Genomic DNA, 16,625 nt, shown 5'->3' on the forward strand with positions numbered 1-16,625 from the left:
CACAGGCACAGACAAACAGACACATGCAGACATACACAGAGACACTCACCCCTTCCCGCAGGCTCCTCATTAAGCCAGTGTAGGCGGCAGCGGGAACGAACCACAGTCCCTCTGGGGAGCCTCTCTTCTTCTCCTGATAGAGAGGCATAGAAAAGAGAGGGAGAAAGGGTGAGAGAAGAGAGATGGAGGGGATACAGTAAAGGGAGGAGGGGGCAGTGGAGGAGTAGAGTGGGAGTCAGAGAAAGGCAGAGTGTAGGAGATGCGGAGTGCAGCAGAGAGGAGTTGAGGAAAGGGTAAGAAAAGGGTGCAAAAGGAGCCAGGGCATCTTTATTACTTAACTGCATTTGCAATACTCAAATTAAGACTTTTTCCATCAAAATATTTTAAAAATATAGGAACAAGGTACATGTGAGTATTTAAATAGTGTTTTTTCATTGACTATTTAAGAAACAATCTGTTATCTATTAGTATTAGTAGTAAATGACATTTCAAAAAATAGTTGAAATAATGTGTTACAACTTCCTATGGACTAGGCTGATGGTTTTGGTTGCTCTGTCAAACCATAAACTCACACATAATTCTGAATAATCCTGAAATTATCATGTATTTTATATTAATCTGGGAAATCTAGTATGGTATTTTTTCCTGTGAATGTTCAGTCATCAAAATGTTGCCACTGTATTTTCAGTTATTCACATGATCATATGTTTACCATTTACTTCTTATCCTGACAAAATAGGCTTTACATTTATATTGTCTTACTAACTGTCTTAAAATCCACAAAATTGAGATAAATTCAACAATAATTCAACTTTTTTTTTTATCAAACAATTCTCTGTTCCATTGCAATTGTATAGGCTCTAGGCTACATCTAACCTTGAGGATAAAGTCAGCACTGGAGGCTATAGCTAATCGTTGTCATTGACTGGGGCTGCAGGAGAGTAAAGAAGATCATTTTACCAGGGGACACTTACAGAGCCATTCCACATTACTCAAACTGTTTCTCCTGCCATTATAGAGACAAAGTGGGTCCACATGGCTGGTAGAGCTCAGATCCATGAAGGATTTTCATCTGAACTGTTTGTAATTAAGACATTTGCTTTCACTAATGCTGCTAAATTAACTTAACTATTCATTAAGGTGTTAAAGACAGTCGTGTACTGTTAGCTGACAGCATGAGACAACAAAACACCCAATTTTACTTACTATTTAAAATCAGTCTGATAATATGTTAATTCATCCTTGTAAAGCCCAATAAGGATATAGGTTTTTATGGTGGTTTTTTTTTTCAAGGGTATATCTAGCCTCAAGAACACAGGAAGCAATGTAGCTGACACTAAGCAGAAAACCTATCAGATCATCAGACCGCCAACCTTGAGACTCTAAAAACAGTCCAAAAAAATAAAAAAAACGACTGTGTTTTTGGAGCTCTGATTCTTAAACTGGCATGAAATGAAAAAACGTCAAGGTTAAAACACGTTTTCATGGAGGGGTCCTTTTAAAGAAGTTGACTCAGAGAAATGTTGTGGATATATGCACTCAACATCATGAAACCAAAAAGAAGTTAATTTGAAACACTTGAATTAGTTTGTGACTTTTCAAGACAATGAATATACCCACCAAAAACTTTATTTAATTATGCTGCATTCAAGAGAAATTGAGTTTTGAAAAGATAAACGTGACCATTTCAGTCTTGATGGTGCATCAAGGACAGCCAGAACCATTGAAAAATACAATTTCATATCACCAGGCCTAGATATACAATAACTAAACTGAATGTATAGATATACAATAACTAAACTGAATGTATGTACCCCTAATATATATATATATATATATATATATTAGGGGTGCAACAATACTCGGATCGATATTGAACCGTTCGATACTCCGCCTAGGCTGCACTGTCGAGCGCAGATCCACTGAGCACAGCGCAAGCTAGCAAGACAAAAGTTGAGCTTGTTGCAACATGGCAACTGCCTCAACGCTACCCGAAATTGAACCTCCTCCACCCTCATTCAGATCTGGCGTTTGGAACTATCTTGGTTTTCATGTGACGTATGACCCAGATGGTAAGTGCGTCATGGACAAAAGTAAAACAGTATGTCGGATGTGCCACGCAATGCTCGATTGGTGGGAACTAGTGTGTTAGCGCAGTTAGCTCGTTAACGTGTTGACACCGTCCAGCTCCACGCACGGGGCGATCCGCGGTAACTCGTTAACGGAGATTTGCGGCATTATGGCGTTAATGTCATTTTAACGAGATTAACGCTGACAGCACTAGTGGGAACACAACGAATATGACTGCACATTTACTCCGACATCATCCTAGTGCAAAGACAAGTGGAAGCAGACAAAAACAACAAGCACGCATGCTACAAACTTTACCCGAGTCATTTAGACACCCGTTAGCACATGATTCTTCTTATGGGGACCTGATATGTTTAATATGCTGCGGAGAATATAGCCCAGAAGAAGCTATAGTATAGCTTTTATTTTGGAAAGAGCCATTTCTCTGTAATAAACTCTCTTTTCCAAAGATGAGTGATTTCTCGATCAGATAGATTTTTTATTATTATTATTTTATTGTTTCAGCAACATTAAATTTAAAAACTGTACTTTTGAGTTAAAATATATATTTATAATTTTAATAAATGACAAATTAAAAAGGCATGAACATTTTTTTGTATTGAAAAAATATCGAAACGTGACACCAAAGTATCGAACCAAACCATGAATCTTGTGTATCGTTGCATCCCTAATATACACATATATACACATATATATATATATATATATATATATATATATACACACACATACATATATATATATATATATTAGGGGTGCAACGATATTCGTATCGATATTGAACCGTTCGATACAGTGCTTTTGGTTCGGTACGCATATGTATCGAACAATACAACATTTGTAATTTATTTTATCAACTTTCCTTCTGACGATGCTGTCTGTGTTGAGCGCTCAGTGAATCTGCGTTCGACTACTCCGCCTAGGCTGCACTGTCGAGCGCAGATCCACTGAGCGCTCAACACAGACAGCATAGTCAGAAGGAAGAGCGCAGGGCAAGCTAGCAAGACAGAAGTTAAGCTCCCCTTGCAACATGGACCTCCCCCACCCTCATTCAGATCTGGCGTTTGGAATTATTTTGGTTTTCATGTGACGTATGACCCTGAAGGTAAGCGAGTCATGGACTAAAGTAAAACAGTATGTTGGATGTGGCATGCAATGCTCAATTACATGGGTGGGAACTAGTGTGTTAGCGCAGTTAGCTCGTTAACGTGTTGGCCGTCTAGCCCCATGCACGGGGCGATCGGCGGTAGCTCGTTAACGGAGATTTGCCGTGTTATGGCGTTAAGGTCATTTCAACGAGATTAACCTGAAAGCACTAGTGGGAACACAACGAATATGACTGCACATTTACGCTGACATCATCCTAGTGCAAAGACAAGTGGAAGCAGACAAAAAAAGCAAGCATGCTACTAACTTTAGCCGAGTCATTTAGACAGCTGTTAGCACATGATTCTCCTTATGCTGCTGAGAATATAGCCCAGAAGAAGCAGATAGTATAGCTTTTATTTTGGAAAGAGACATTTCTCTGTAATAAACTCTCTTTTCCAAAGATGAGTGATTCCTCAATTAGATACAGGGCTTGCGATATCGCTAGCCCGACGTCCTGGGGCTAGCGATTTTTTCAGTCGGGCTACCAAAATCTATCTCTTCCCTGCCCGTCGGGCTATTGTAGGAAGGAAAAATATATGTCAATGCTTTTGCATTCTTTCAGAAATGTAGCTGGGTAATTATGTCTTTGGCATTGGTGAGCCACTGTCAATATGTGACATATTGAAATCGCGTTTGAATTTGCGCTTGCTTTTTTGCTTTCACTTTGCAATCGTGCAAACTGTGTATAGAGAGCGACAGCACTGATCTGTGAGTGATGATAATTTGTGCACCAATTCCTCTGACATCGTCTTATTAATCGTTAGCTTACTATGCAAACATGACAAGTGAAATCTCCCGCAGCAAGCTTAAACATGTGAGAGGTTGATCGAGCAGAGAATCGCTGAGCTTATGTGAGTGCTTGTGTAAAAGCAGCAGTATATATATTTTAGTTCTGCTGAGCCAAATAAGACAGGTCAGGGTGAAGAAGTGACAGCCAAAGAAAAGCTTACCACAAAACGGAGAAGTTATGACAAATCAGACTATAAGGCAAAAAGAAAGTGCAGCTTTATGGTTTCATGGACAAAAGAATTTCTGTGGCTGCAATATGACGAGCTAAATAACCAGGGCTGCACATAAGTGGTCCGCAGGTGCGCATTCGCTGTCAAAATAAAAAACACGCACAAGGGTTAGGGTTAAATTTAAAAACTGTACTTTTGAGTTAAAATATATATTTATAATTTTAATAAATGACAAATTAAAAAGGCATGAACATTTTTTTTGTATCGAAAAAATATCGAACCGTGACACCAAAGTATCGAACCGAACCGAACCGTGAATTTTGTGTATCGTTGCACCCCTAATATATATATATATATATATATATATATATATATATATATATACATACATACATACATATATATATATATATATATATATACATACATACATACATACATACATACATACATACATACATATATACATTAGGGCTGCCACGATTAGTCGACTAGTCACGATTACGTCGACTATCAAAATCGTCGACGACTGATTTAATAGTCGACGCGTCGTTTGAAGCTTTGTAAGATCACAAAAGACGCAGGAATAAGTGGCAGGATTTAAGAGTGTAATAACGGACTGGAACAGAAGATGGCAGCACAGCATGTACAAGGATGCCAGCTGCCGTTAAACCCCGAAGAAGAAGAAGAAGTTGTTTCCCAGAATTCATAGCGCGGCCCAGCTCAGTTTCCAACAATGGCGGCAGCTAGTTAGTTTTAATATTACTCTTATTATTCTTTCTGGGTCACAAAATAAACGTTTAACATATTTTCAGGCGAGAATGTAGCTGTGTAAACCTCAAATATCTGCTCAGTTTATCAAGACACCACATATTTTCAAAAGCGCTCCGACGTTTTCGGAGACGTCTGTTACCCACTAGCTCGATAGTTAGCCGGGGGCTAGGCTAACTAGAGCCGTGAGAACACCGGACTCCCGGCAAATCGTTTTCAAACCCACCGCCGTCTTTCGCTACTTAGGTTAAATATATATGAGTCACTTAGATAACTTAAACATGTTATTGTTTGGCTTTTTTTTAGTATTTTATTTGTTCCTGAGTAAATCGGTTTGGCTGAGATTAAAGTTTTTACACAGCTGAATAAACGTCAAGCAGACAGCTGATTATCAGAAGTGTGAGATGCTCGAGAATTTACTCCGGTGTCCTGTTATATTTTAGATAGCACGGAGTTTATTAAACTTCACCGAAACAATCTGCAAATTTCATTAAAATTTTATAAACTATCATCTTGTCTTTATTTTTAGTTAGCACATACCTTAAACACTTAAAGCTGTAAGCTAATGATAGTTATATAAGAGCAGATGCTGCTGGTGCAATAAGCTGTACGTTTTACGTCCAATGGATGATGATCTGATTAGTCGACTAATCGCAAAAATAATCGGTGACTAGTCGACTATCAAAATAATCGTTTGTGGCAGCTCTAATATACATATATATATATATGCACTAAAATTTCAGTAACACTAAAGACACTACATTACAGAGCATCTTAGGGATGGTAAGTTGATATAAGATCATTTTTTACTATAACTAAATGAAAATGTATACGTTTAAATTGCTGGTTAGATGATTTCTGTGGGAGATAGAACACATTTGCATCAGTCGACAAACACAATTCCTGCAGGAGCTTAAGAGTCAATTTATTAGGAGCTTCGACACAGCAATGAGATTGTTTAAGGTTTCAGAGAATAATGTGTGCAATCAGGTGGGTGGATTGATTTTTAAAGGTTATCCATCAGTTGAGTAAATAAAAATCTTATGCTTAATTGACCTGCCTGGGTAAATTAGGTTAACTGGCAATAAATTGTAGTGCCCCTGGTAATGAAGTCAAACAAGGCCCCCTTCGCTCTAATTCTCAGGGCTGGGGGTCAATTAAATTTCAACTGAATTTAGTTAGTGTGTAGATATAAAGTCCATTACCTGATGACAGAGTACTTTCATTCATTTCACCTAAAGCTGAACATTACCACTGAAGAAATAACAAACAGTCTTACTTGTGACATCAATTCTGTGTTCATTTTTACTTATTAACTGAAGAAATCAATTTCACTGCTGAACTATTGGCGAAAGATGATATGACACATTCACAGCCACTTAAAGTTAACAGCAAGGTGAGCAGCCAGTGAATCATTTCTTTCATTGTATTCCTTACTGCTTGTATTAACATAATTGTTCGGGTCATTTAATGACATAATATGCCACTGCCTTGTCTAGTATGTAGAACAATATTAAGAGAATTTGTCTGAGACTAATTAAAGACCTTCATGAATTAGTCTTAACAATGGTGTATGGAAAACAGACTTTAATCGCAGGTTAACGGTAAAAAAAAGAATAAAATCAAATAGTAAGAAATGCACCTGCCCCAATCTGCTGGTTTCTTCTTGACAAAAATGCCAAATAACATTTCTATTAACAGCTCCTCTTCTGTTATACCTCTTCTAATCAAGGAAAAATCTACTTCACAAAGAATGAGTGTTAAAAAAAACGAGTAATGTTCTTGCCACTTATGCAACCTCCTGCAATGAGTGTCCTTTTCATGCCTAAAGCAAGTATGCATGTGGACCGACTTCTATAGACGTGTTTGGAAACATAATCATGTTTCAATAAACTGCAACATATCTATCTCTTTAAAAATGTCTCTTCACGTTGGCTTCTGACATTCAAAGTGTACCTGAGAGGAGATGAGGTAGAGGAACTCCGCGAGTGGTGGCAGCAGGAGCCGTTTTATTTTACTGTTCCTTAGATTATCCCTCAGCAGGTCTGTTAGTGTGGACACAGCCTGCAAAGAGCATGACAAACACTTTCAATAGTATTTCTATTTTCAATTAAAGTTCAATCACATGAAAATTTAAAAAACAATAATAATACTAATAATAATAATAATAATTTAAAAAAAAAACTATCTGCACAATAAAATTACAATTCATTTTACATTTATATATTTCCCTAGGGCTGGACATATTCTATTTTTTAATACAAGCCAGGGGCATCTGTATTACCCAGAGACATCACCAGAAGCATGGCAATGCTCTGCTAGCACATAAAAATTTCAACTTCAAAACTCTTATATTCTAACATTATTTTTAAGTTGAGGTAGCAAATACAAAAAGCTTAGCTAAAACCAAATATCTAATTTATGAACGCAATCAACTAAAAATATTAAGGAAAAACAGGAAAATTGATTTTGTCAAAGTCACTAAGGCCACTATTACAGAGATCATAATTTCAAAGCCTGCAAAGCTGTCCCACTGTGTAGGATTATAGTCCAAATCTACCAGGAGCTGCCTGTGTTGTAGTCAACAAAAACCTGGTCTACAACTTTTGAGGAACGAAGACATGCATATTATTTAGAATTTGATGACTAAAACGGCAACAATGTCATGCTAACCTGAAAAACATTTAACAACTGTTTGTTTTAGTAAAGCTGAACAATTATCCACTGATGTTCTTTGAAAGAACCTGCAAATGCAATATTGTCACTTCTTCTATGAGGTTAACACAAAGCCAGTAGTGAAAGGCTGCAGGACCCAGAGTGATGCTCAGGTTGGATCTTCCCAAACAAATCCACCAGTCAAAGCTTGACTGGTCAACAGGTTTACAGCACTGAGGTTGGTTTTTACAGTAGGGACACTGCTCTCACATCAAATACTCCTTGGGCAATAAACTGTTGTATAAGTTGCATAATGTTAAAAAACAAACAAACAGCAAAAATGTGTAACAAAATACTTTGTGTATGGAGTTAAAATATAATATTATGGTTTACCTTTTAAGTAAGGACAAGATTATTAGCTGCTGGAATAAGACATAATTGGTTTATCTATAGCCCTGTGAAAGGCTGGAAACATGTCCAGGGTGTATTTCATGACTTAGAGGATGGATATGCTCAAGGCCCTCTATTCATCCAGTTCAGGGGGGCAGAGTTAAGAAAACAGAAGCATGGATGGGATATACATTAAATACAAAAAAATAAAAAATAAATCCCATTGAACTCAGATGTAAACACACACACACAGACTTAATTATATGCAAACACAGCCTTTCTGGCTGGCTGCTTCCTGACATTAGCATTACTGCCAGCTTTTCCCCCTCTGTGATCTGATGCAAGTTCTGCCTCATTCCTCTTTTGTTCCTGCTTTCTTCTTTATTTTTTCCATTGTTTCCATTCTCTCCCAGTTTTGTATCATTTCTGTATTGTTGAACACATTTTCTCCTTCTCTTCCATTTTAAATTTGCCTGCTGTGATTCTATTACAGCTCTCTCACCAATCCTGTCTGTTAGCTATGTTGTTCTGTCTGTCCATTTTAGGGTGAGGTAGTGTGACAGATTATAATGTTCTCTCCCACAGAAAGTTTCACTACAGTTACACTCAAGCAATTGTATTTTGCCATTTTCCAATCTTCTCTCTCACTCCCTTAGTGAGATCAAACCACTAACAATTTCTAAATGGAAAAGGTTGGGAATTAATATGCTGGGGTGTGTTAGAAACTGGTCAAGCAGCTGTACTCAGGGAGAGGGGAGAGGTAGAGAAAAAAAAAGCCTACATGAAGATATATAAAAAATAATTCCCAGAGAACACCTTACAATTATCTCAGCATCAGCACTTCAGGTGAAAACTATGCACATCAATGCACACAAGGAAATACAAACCCATGCACTTAATTAACACACATAAACAACAACGCAGACACACACACACACACACACACACAATAAACAGTGCGATGACCAGTTACTGCGGTGGACTATTAGCCTTATAGAAGACTGAAGACTCAGCCAGAATTAATAGGTAATACAAGCCCATAAAGCAGTGACAGAGGAGACTGACTTATAAATCAGTACACCAGATTTCAATCCCAGCTGTCATAGCATGAAAGGCGGGGGCACACCTGGATAGTTTGTCAGTTTGTTGCACGGCTAAATTCAGATTAATGGATCACATATCTTATACTAACAATGTGAGGCACAGATTATCACAGCATCTAAAAACACATTCACCAAATATCTCTAGGAAACAAGACTTATATTGTTTACCCATAAGAGTATCCAGACGTGCCACTTTAATCAACTTTATTTAACTTTAATCAAAATCAGTCTTAACATAATTACACAACACAGTCAGTCCAAACTTTTTTTTTCTTTTTTACAAAGGATATTTAGAAATCCAGAAATGTCTTTGTTGAGCCATTGCCCTCTGAATATGTCTTCTTAAGGATTGCTGTGAGCTTTTAAAATTCATTGCTTTCCTATAACCCTTCACAGTTCAAGCTTTTGTGGCAAAACTCCCAGAAAATCTGGGGAAGATCATGTGTAGTGGATTTTGAAAGCACAGCTTCTCTATCTCACATTAAGAAAGCAAGAAACATGCATTAGTAACATTAAAACAAAACATTTATTTTTCATTTAATTCTATTTGACGGCTGAAGGACAATGACAGACTCACTGTAGAAAGACAAAAGAGAAACAAACAGGACAGGAAGAAAGAACAGTGAGACAGGAAGAGAGACAGACGAGTGTGTCTATTGAAGAGTAATGAAAGCATATAGCAGCTACCATGGTAACTAAGCCCAGCCCCAAAACTCTGATTAGCAGAATATCAGTGAGAGGACCCCTGCTGAGAAAACACACACACACACACACACACACACACACACACACACACACACACACACACACACACACACACACACACACACACACACACACACACACACACACACACACACACACACCAGAGAAAAAAATCTTTTATTGGTCATCTGTTAGCATCACTATAACATAAGGACAAACACAAACACAGATGCACCAAAAGAAGGAAAAAAAACAAACAAACAACCCCCCCCCCCCTTACACACACACACACACACAAAATATCATAAAAGAGACCCCTGCTGAGTCCTCGCATAAACATGGTTTAAAAAAAAAAAAAAAAAAGCACACTTGCAGAAACACACAAAACACCTCTGCTGCGTCTATAGATGGACACACGACTACAGACACAAAGATTATTTATATAATGCTTTTTGTTATCCTTGTCATTAGTAGCTGATTTTTTTCCACTCATCATTGGTTTTTAACAATTCACTAAAGAGAAACTGCGATGCCAAAGTCGTCCATTTTGTATATCGCTGTGATGACTCGGTAAATGGTAAATAGACTGGTTCTTATATAGCGCTTTTCTACTCTTCTGAGCACTCAAAGCACTTTACACAACATGTGCATTCACCGATTCAAACAACCACATTTTCTTAGTGCTTTCTAACTAACATTCACACACACATTCATACTCCGAGGGATGCATCGGAGAGCAATTTGGGGTTAGTATCTTGACCAAGAGGCATGCAGACTAGGGGAAGCCAGGAATCAAACCACCAGTATCAGTAGATGATCAGTAGATGACCTGCTCTACTGCCTGAGCTACAGCCATCCCAGTAGCAGCAAAGAGCCAGAAGACAACTGGTGTGGTATAAAACAGTTCTCTGGCGTAAGATGTCGACAGTAAACCATGGTAAATAAGAATAAGCCCTGGGCATCACTGACAAATAGCACATAGCTAGATCTCTGTGCCATTTATACACCCCCAGTAGATTCTACTTTGATGAAGCCATTTTTTAAACTCCATCAAGAATCTGCCAATGTTCTCAAAACTCAAAAAAATGATGCCTGATATGATGAAACTACAAATCAGAAACTACTTGTTTTGTAAGTCTCACTGGTAATGCGTCTCTCCCTTCTGCTTGTACATAGTTAACAGAAAGTTCAGAGGGGACTCTTTAGAGAAATGACTCAACAAGGGAAACCAATAAACTGCAATGCTTATGATGGGCCCTAGACAGTGATGACAAATCTGCAAAGGCTTTAAAGTTACATTATCTGACAAATCACATATCAGTATATAGTAAAAATCAGACAAACAAAAACAAGACAATCAATACATTCCTGCCAATATGGCCACTGGTAATATCAATATTTTATCATAAGGCTAATTTCTCTCATTTGTGGCACTAAACATGACCATGTAAGTACCATGGCATCTATGTCAGCATGTGCATAGGCACATTCATAAAAAAGGTCACTAAATATTGTTTATGGATGACCCATGATAAATTAAAATCTTCCACCTAAACCACTGTACTATTGAACATACAGTGGGGCAAAAAAGTATTTAGTCAGCCACCGATTGTGCAAGTTCCCCCACTTAAAATGATGACAGAGGTCAGTAATTTGCACCAGAGGTACACTTCAACTGTGAGAGACAGAATGTGAAAAAAAAAATCCATGAATTCACATGGTAGGATTTGTAAAGAATTTATTCGTAAACCAGGGTGGAAAATAAGTATTTGGTCACCTCAAACAAGGAAAATCTCTGGCTCTCACAGACCTGTAACGTCTTCTGTAAGAAGCTTTTCTGTCCCCCACTCGTTACCTGTATGAATGGCACCTGTTTGAACTCATCATCTGTATAAAAGACACCTGTCCACAGCCTCAAACAGTCAGACTCCAAACTCCGCCATGGCCAAGACCAAAGAGCTTTTGAAGGACACCAGGAAAAGTATTGTAGACCTGCACCAGACTGGGAAGAGTGAATCTACAATAGGCAAGCAGCTTGGTGTGGAAAAATCAACTGTGGGAGCAATCATCAGAAAATGGAAGACATACAAGACCACTGATAATCTCCCTCGATCTGGGGCTCCACGCAAGATCTCATCCCGTGGGGTCAAAATGATCATGAGAACGGTGAGCAAAGATCCCAGAACCACACGGGGGGACCTGGTGAATGACCTGCAGAGAGCTGGGACCAAAGTAACAAAGGTCACCATCAGTAACACACTACAACGGCAGGGAATCAAATCCCGCAGTGCCAGACGTGTTCGGCTGCTGAAGCCAGTGCATGTCCAGGCCCGTCTGAAGTTTGCCAGAGAGCACATGGATGATACAGCAGAGGATTGGGAGAATGTCATGTGGTCAGATGAAACCAAAGTAGAACTTTTTGGTATAAACTCAACTCGTCGTGTTTGGAGGACGAAGAATACTGAGTTGCATCCCAAGAACACCATACCTACTGTGAAGCATGGGGGTGGAAACATCATGCTATGGGGCTGTTTTTCTGCCAAGGGGACAGGACGACTGATCCGTGTTAAGGACAGAATGAATGGGGCCATGTATTGTGAGATTTTGAGCCAAAACCTCCTTCCATCAGTGAGAACTTTGAAGATGAAACGAGGCTGGGTCTTCCAACATGACAATGATCCAAAACACACCGCCCGGGCAACAAAGGAGTGGCTCCGTAAGAAGCATTTGAAAGTCCTGGAGTGGCCTAGCCAGTCTCCAGACCTCAACCCCATAGAAAATCTGTGGCGGGAGTTGAAAGTCCGTGTTGCTCGGCGACAGCCCCAAAACATCACTGCTCTCGAGAAGATCTGCATGGAGGAATGGGCCAAAATACCAGCTACTGTGTGTGCAAACCTGGTAAAGACCTATAGTAAACGTTTGACCTCTGTTATTGCCAACAAAGGTTATGTTACTGTAAGGTAGTGACTGGAATAAGTCACAAGGTGTCGCTGTTGAGCTGCATATATGGTGTAAAATTTAGCAATTTTGACCATTTGTCCTCTGCAGGACACCGTACTTCAGATTTCTTGTTCGCGCGGGCGCCATCTTGGTTCAGTGTTTGCTGTGATTCAAAAAGGTAAGCACTGCCAGTGGCGAACTGCATCAGTTTTGTGTTGTATTCATCGCCGAGACCGTGGAATGTTGTAGAAGGCACGGTTATTGTTACTTAATGTGTATTCTGTGTATATGTGTTGTTGTATTTTGCAATGTTGATAGTCACGGAGTGTTTGCTGTGATTCAAAAAGGGCCAGCAGCAGAGTTGGAGTGGTGTTTGCCCCTGCTTCCGAATAAACGGCACGGTCCGAGCCACAAATCGAGCGCCTGTGTCCGACTGGTCTCTCTGCGGTGCACCCCAATCCAACACAAACTAACACAACGCAGAGTCCGGGGTGTGGTGTAGGGAGGCCCCTGCACTGGTTGGGTTACATCTTTGGTGCCGTGACCCGGATTTGTGGCACTTCGAGACCGAAGAGAAAGCAATGCCGACACCCCCCAGCTACGCAGCCATAGTAAGAGGTGTTGCCATCTGATGGGGTGCTGAACTAAGTATATAACTGCCTGTGCAGCTGTATTACTGGGACTTTCATCTCCCCAGGCATATCCTTTGAAAGTGAAATCTTGGGGTGGTTTCATTTGAGGGTTTCTGTCCCTGAAAAAAAAAAAAAAAAGACTCAGAGACTTGAATTGTAGAAAGAATGCTAAATGATGTTCCCTGTCTATAATGATAATCATTGAATACGGTTAAGCAATTGCTGCTGATTTGTGTCATTCACAACCTCTGTGCTGAAGATAGTTGTTTAACTACGCTCTGAGTTTAATGCTGTTTTTTTGTGAATTCTTTTTTTTTCTGCGTTATAGAATGATAGTTGTCATACATCTGTGTTGTGTTCTATTTTACTAGAAATATATTGTACTTACTCACAGTTAAGCATACTACAAGTAGCCCACACACATTTTCTGGTGCAGCTAAATTAGAGATACAGGACAGTGAAAATGTTGAGAGACTTTGCAGACACTCCAAAGAGGGCACAGCCTCACCTTTTGAATGAAGGGGCTACAGCTAGCGCCAGTACAGTGGACCAACAGTCATCAGTGAAGTCGAAGCTGGTCACCCAGTTCCCCAGCTTCACTGGCCAGCGGTTACAGTATCACACCCCAATCAGGGACCTCACCGACTCTGGGCTGGGCACACAACAGACCCCACCACCAACCATGCTTTCACCCCAGACTGATCTTGGCGTGGCTCCAGCTCATGCCCCACCACTGCCACCCTATGGAGGCCAAATGCAGGTGCCCTCACACCTATCTGAAATTCGCCCAAGGTCAGTGCCAACCAACCAGACAAGCCAGTCCAACCACAGCCCTCTAACTACAGCCCCTCCAGTGTTTCGGCCAGATGTACAGATAACTATGCCCCCTGCTTTTTCCCCTCAGGCCAGTGTCCATGGGCCCACTGCTACACCGGCACCCCATGTTGCCTCATATCCCAACTACCCAGTGGTGCACAGTACCCAGCATCCCACCCTGAACCAATCACTTAACACTCCTTACCCAATGATGACCGTTCCATTCAGCCCCCAAGCATACACCAGCCATCTGTATTCCACACCTGCCCCCCAAGCCGCCATGCCAAGCCCCCTAACAGTGCAGGGAGTGGGCATAATGAATAATCCCTCTGCAGCCGAGCAGACCCTTGAAAGTTCAAAGCATGGGCTGACGCCCCGTTTGCCCCACATGCCACTAGCTGCTGTCCACGACTCTCGAGCCCCCCTCCACTCATCTGCTATAAGCCCCAACACTGTCATGCCCCCTATCGTGAATATGACCCATGGAGGTTTTATAGCCCCACCCGGCACCCATGCCTCAATGCACGTACCAACCTCTGCTTTAGACCCCCAAGTTAGTGGACACCCTGGCATACCCCCCCAGCAGGTGCATACATCTTTAAGCGCTCCGGGCCGGGCTGCAGCCAACGCTAACCCCCCATTAGCTGCCTACGGTGGTTTTATACAGACTCATCAAGTGAAAAATGTCCAAGTCTTCACTGGCAGTGCTGACAGCAAGGTGCATGTAGAGGACTGGATTCGTGACATGCAGTATCTTCTTGAGGCAATAGAGCTCCCCATTCACCTCCGCTTTTCCACGGTGGTGCGTCACCTAACTGGTGAAGCCCGAAAGCTGGTCCTGAATCTACCTCTCCATGACCAAACACCTGAAAGGGCATTCGAAGAACTGTGAGCAGAGTACGGCGACACACAGAGCTCCTCAGATCTACTAGCGGACTTCTATGAGCGTGTTCAGAGGTCTGGGGAGTCTGCCTGTTCATATGCTATAGCACTGGAGGCAACACTGCGAGCTGTGGAAGAAAACCAAAGAGGAGGCAAGCCTTTTCCTGACCGTGACAGTAAACTCACCCGGCAGTTCATACGGGGGATTAATGATGAGGATGTGTATGCGAGGATCTCGCCAATGAAGCCCCGGCTTTTGAGTTTCCGTGAGCTGCAGGCTGAGCTCCGAAATTTAGCAAAAGAAACAAAGAGATTCCAGCCTCAAAACAAATCAAAGAAAACTTATGCCCAGGTACAAGTGGCATCAGAGTGTAGTGTGAATGTGAAGGCAGAAAAGGCTAAACATTCCTCAGAGTGGTCAGAGCTAGCAGAGATGGTCAAGAAATTAGCATTGAGCCAGGAGGAGCAGATGGCCAAGTTGACCCACCTTGAATCGAGAATTTATGCTCCATCCTCTGCCACTCCACTGAGAGTCCGACCACCACCTGGGGCTACAACCCCAATGTCAGTGGTCACATGCTACTGGTGTGGGAAGCAAGGACATATAGCCCGGGTTTGCAGAGCAGTGCTCCCGGGGCCTGAACAGACGTGGGCACACGATCCTCAGCCTGTGACCCCCATGGAGGGAAACACTTACTCAGCTCAGCCTTTAAACAGATAAAGCCCATGGTCGCCGGGGCAACCATGGGCGAGCAGCAAGTCCCCACACTGCAGGTGAACAAAGGTGACGGAGGAGAGAGCACTCCCCTAGTTGGTCCCAGGAATGAGGGGGAGGTGGAAGTCAACGGAATGAAGTGCAGGGCACTCATCGACTCTGGCTCCCAGATAACCAGTATTACGCATCAGTACTGGCGCAGCCACCCCACCCTCCATAAACAAAAACTGCAGCCTTCTAAGATACCCATAGAAGGTGCAGGGGGCCAGAGTGTCACCTACCATGGTGTGCTACGCATCAACCTAAAATTGTTGGGGAGAGAGTTTAAGGGTGTGCCTGCTTTTGTTGTCACTAACACAGAGTACCGCTCCTCTGTTCCTCTGCTTGTGGGAACTAATGTCCTCCGTGCCTCCAGAGACTCATCCGGAGTGGCACGCCTCCCTGCTAGAGATTGAGAGCACTGACCAGTGTGATATGGATGACACAGTGGGCCCTGTTGTTTATACTGGTCGCAAGGTGCACATTCAAGCAGGGAAAGAGATGGATTTAATGTGCAAAATAAAAGCTGGACCACAAAGAAAGACTTATACAGCCCTAATTGAAGGCCACCCCTCCCTGCGGCTCAGCCAAGACATCCTGGTCGCCAGAGTTCTTGCTGATGTAAAGAAAGGATGTGCCCCGGTAAGAGTGATGAACCTCTCCCAGCATGCTATCACTATCAAGCCTCACACGCATCTGGCCAGGGCATCTCTGGTGGAAAGTATTGTGGACTTTTCAGACAGGGTGCGGGGCAGCCATCACATTAGCGGAGGCAGAG

General features: G+C 41.5%; 1 protein-coding gene across 6 annotated transcripts in view; it reads right to left on the bottom strand.

Moving 5' to 3' along the window:
* Positions 1–16,625, bottom strand: part of ulk4 (unc-51 like kinase 4) — a 103,066-nt gene that overhangs the window by 72,361 nt on the left and 14,080 nt on the right. For 5 of the 6 annotated variants that reach the window (XR_014913744.1, XM_085422415.1, XM_085422414.1 and 2 more), the window contains 2 exons: positions 6,927–7,034; positions 50–133 (listed from right to left, as the gene is read on the bottom strand). Coding sequence is in view for 5 of the 6 variants with exons in the window: in XM_085422415.1 (XP_085278541.1) it covers positions 50–133; positions 6,927–7,034 (192 nt within the window). In the remaining variant the exon portion in view is untranslated. The remainder of the gene's footprint in view (positions 1–49; positions 134–6,926; positions 7,035–16,625) is intronic. The other variant, XM_085422413.1, reaches the window with a different exon arrangement.

Source organism: Rhamphochromis longiceps, linkage group LG11, assembly GCF_057381845.1.
Source record: "Rhamphochromis longiceps isolate RC_006_pf linkage group LG11, R_longiceps_female_GT1.1, whole genome shotgun sequence".
Lineage (NCBI taxonomy): Eukaryota > Metazoa > Chordata > Actinopteri > Cichliformes > Cichlidae > Rhamphochromis > Rhamphochromis longiceps.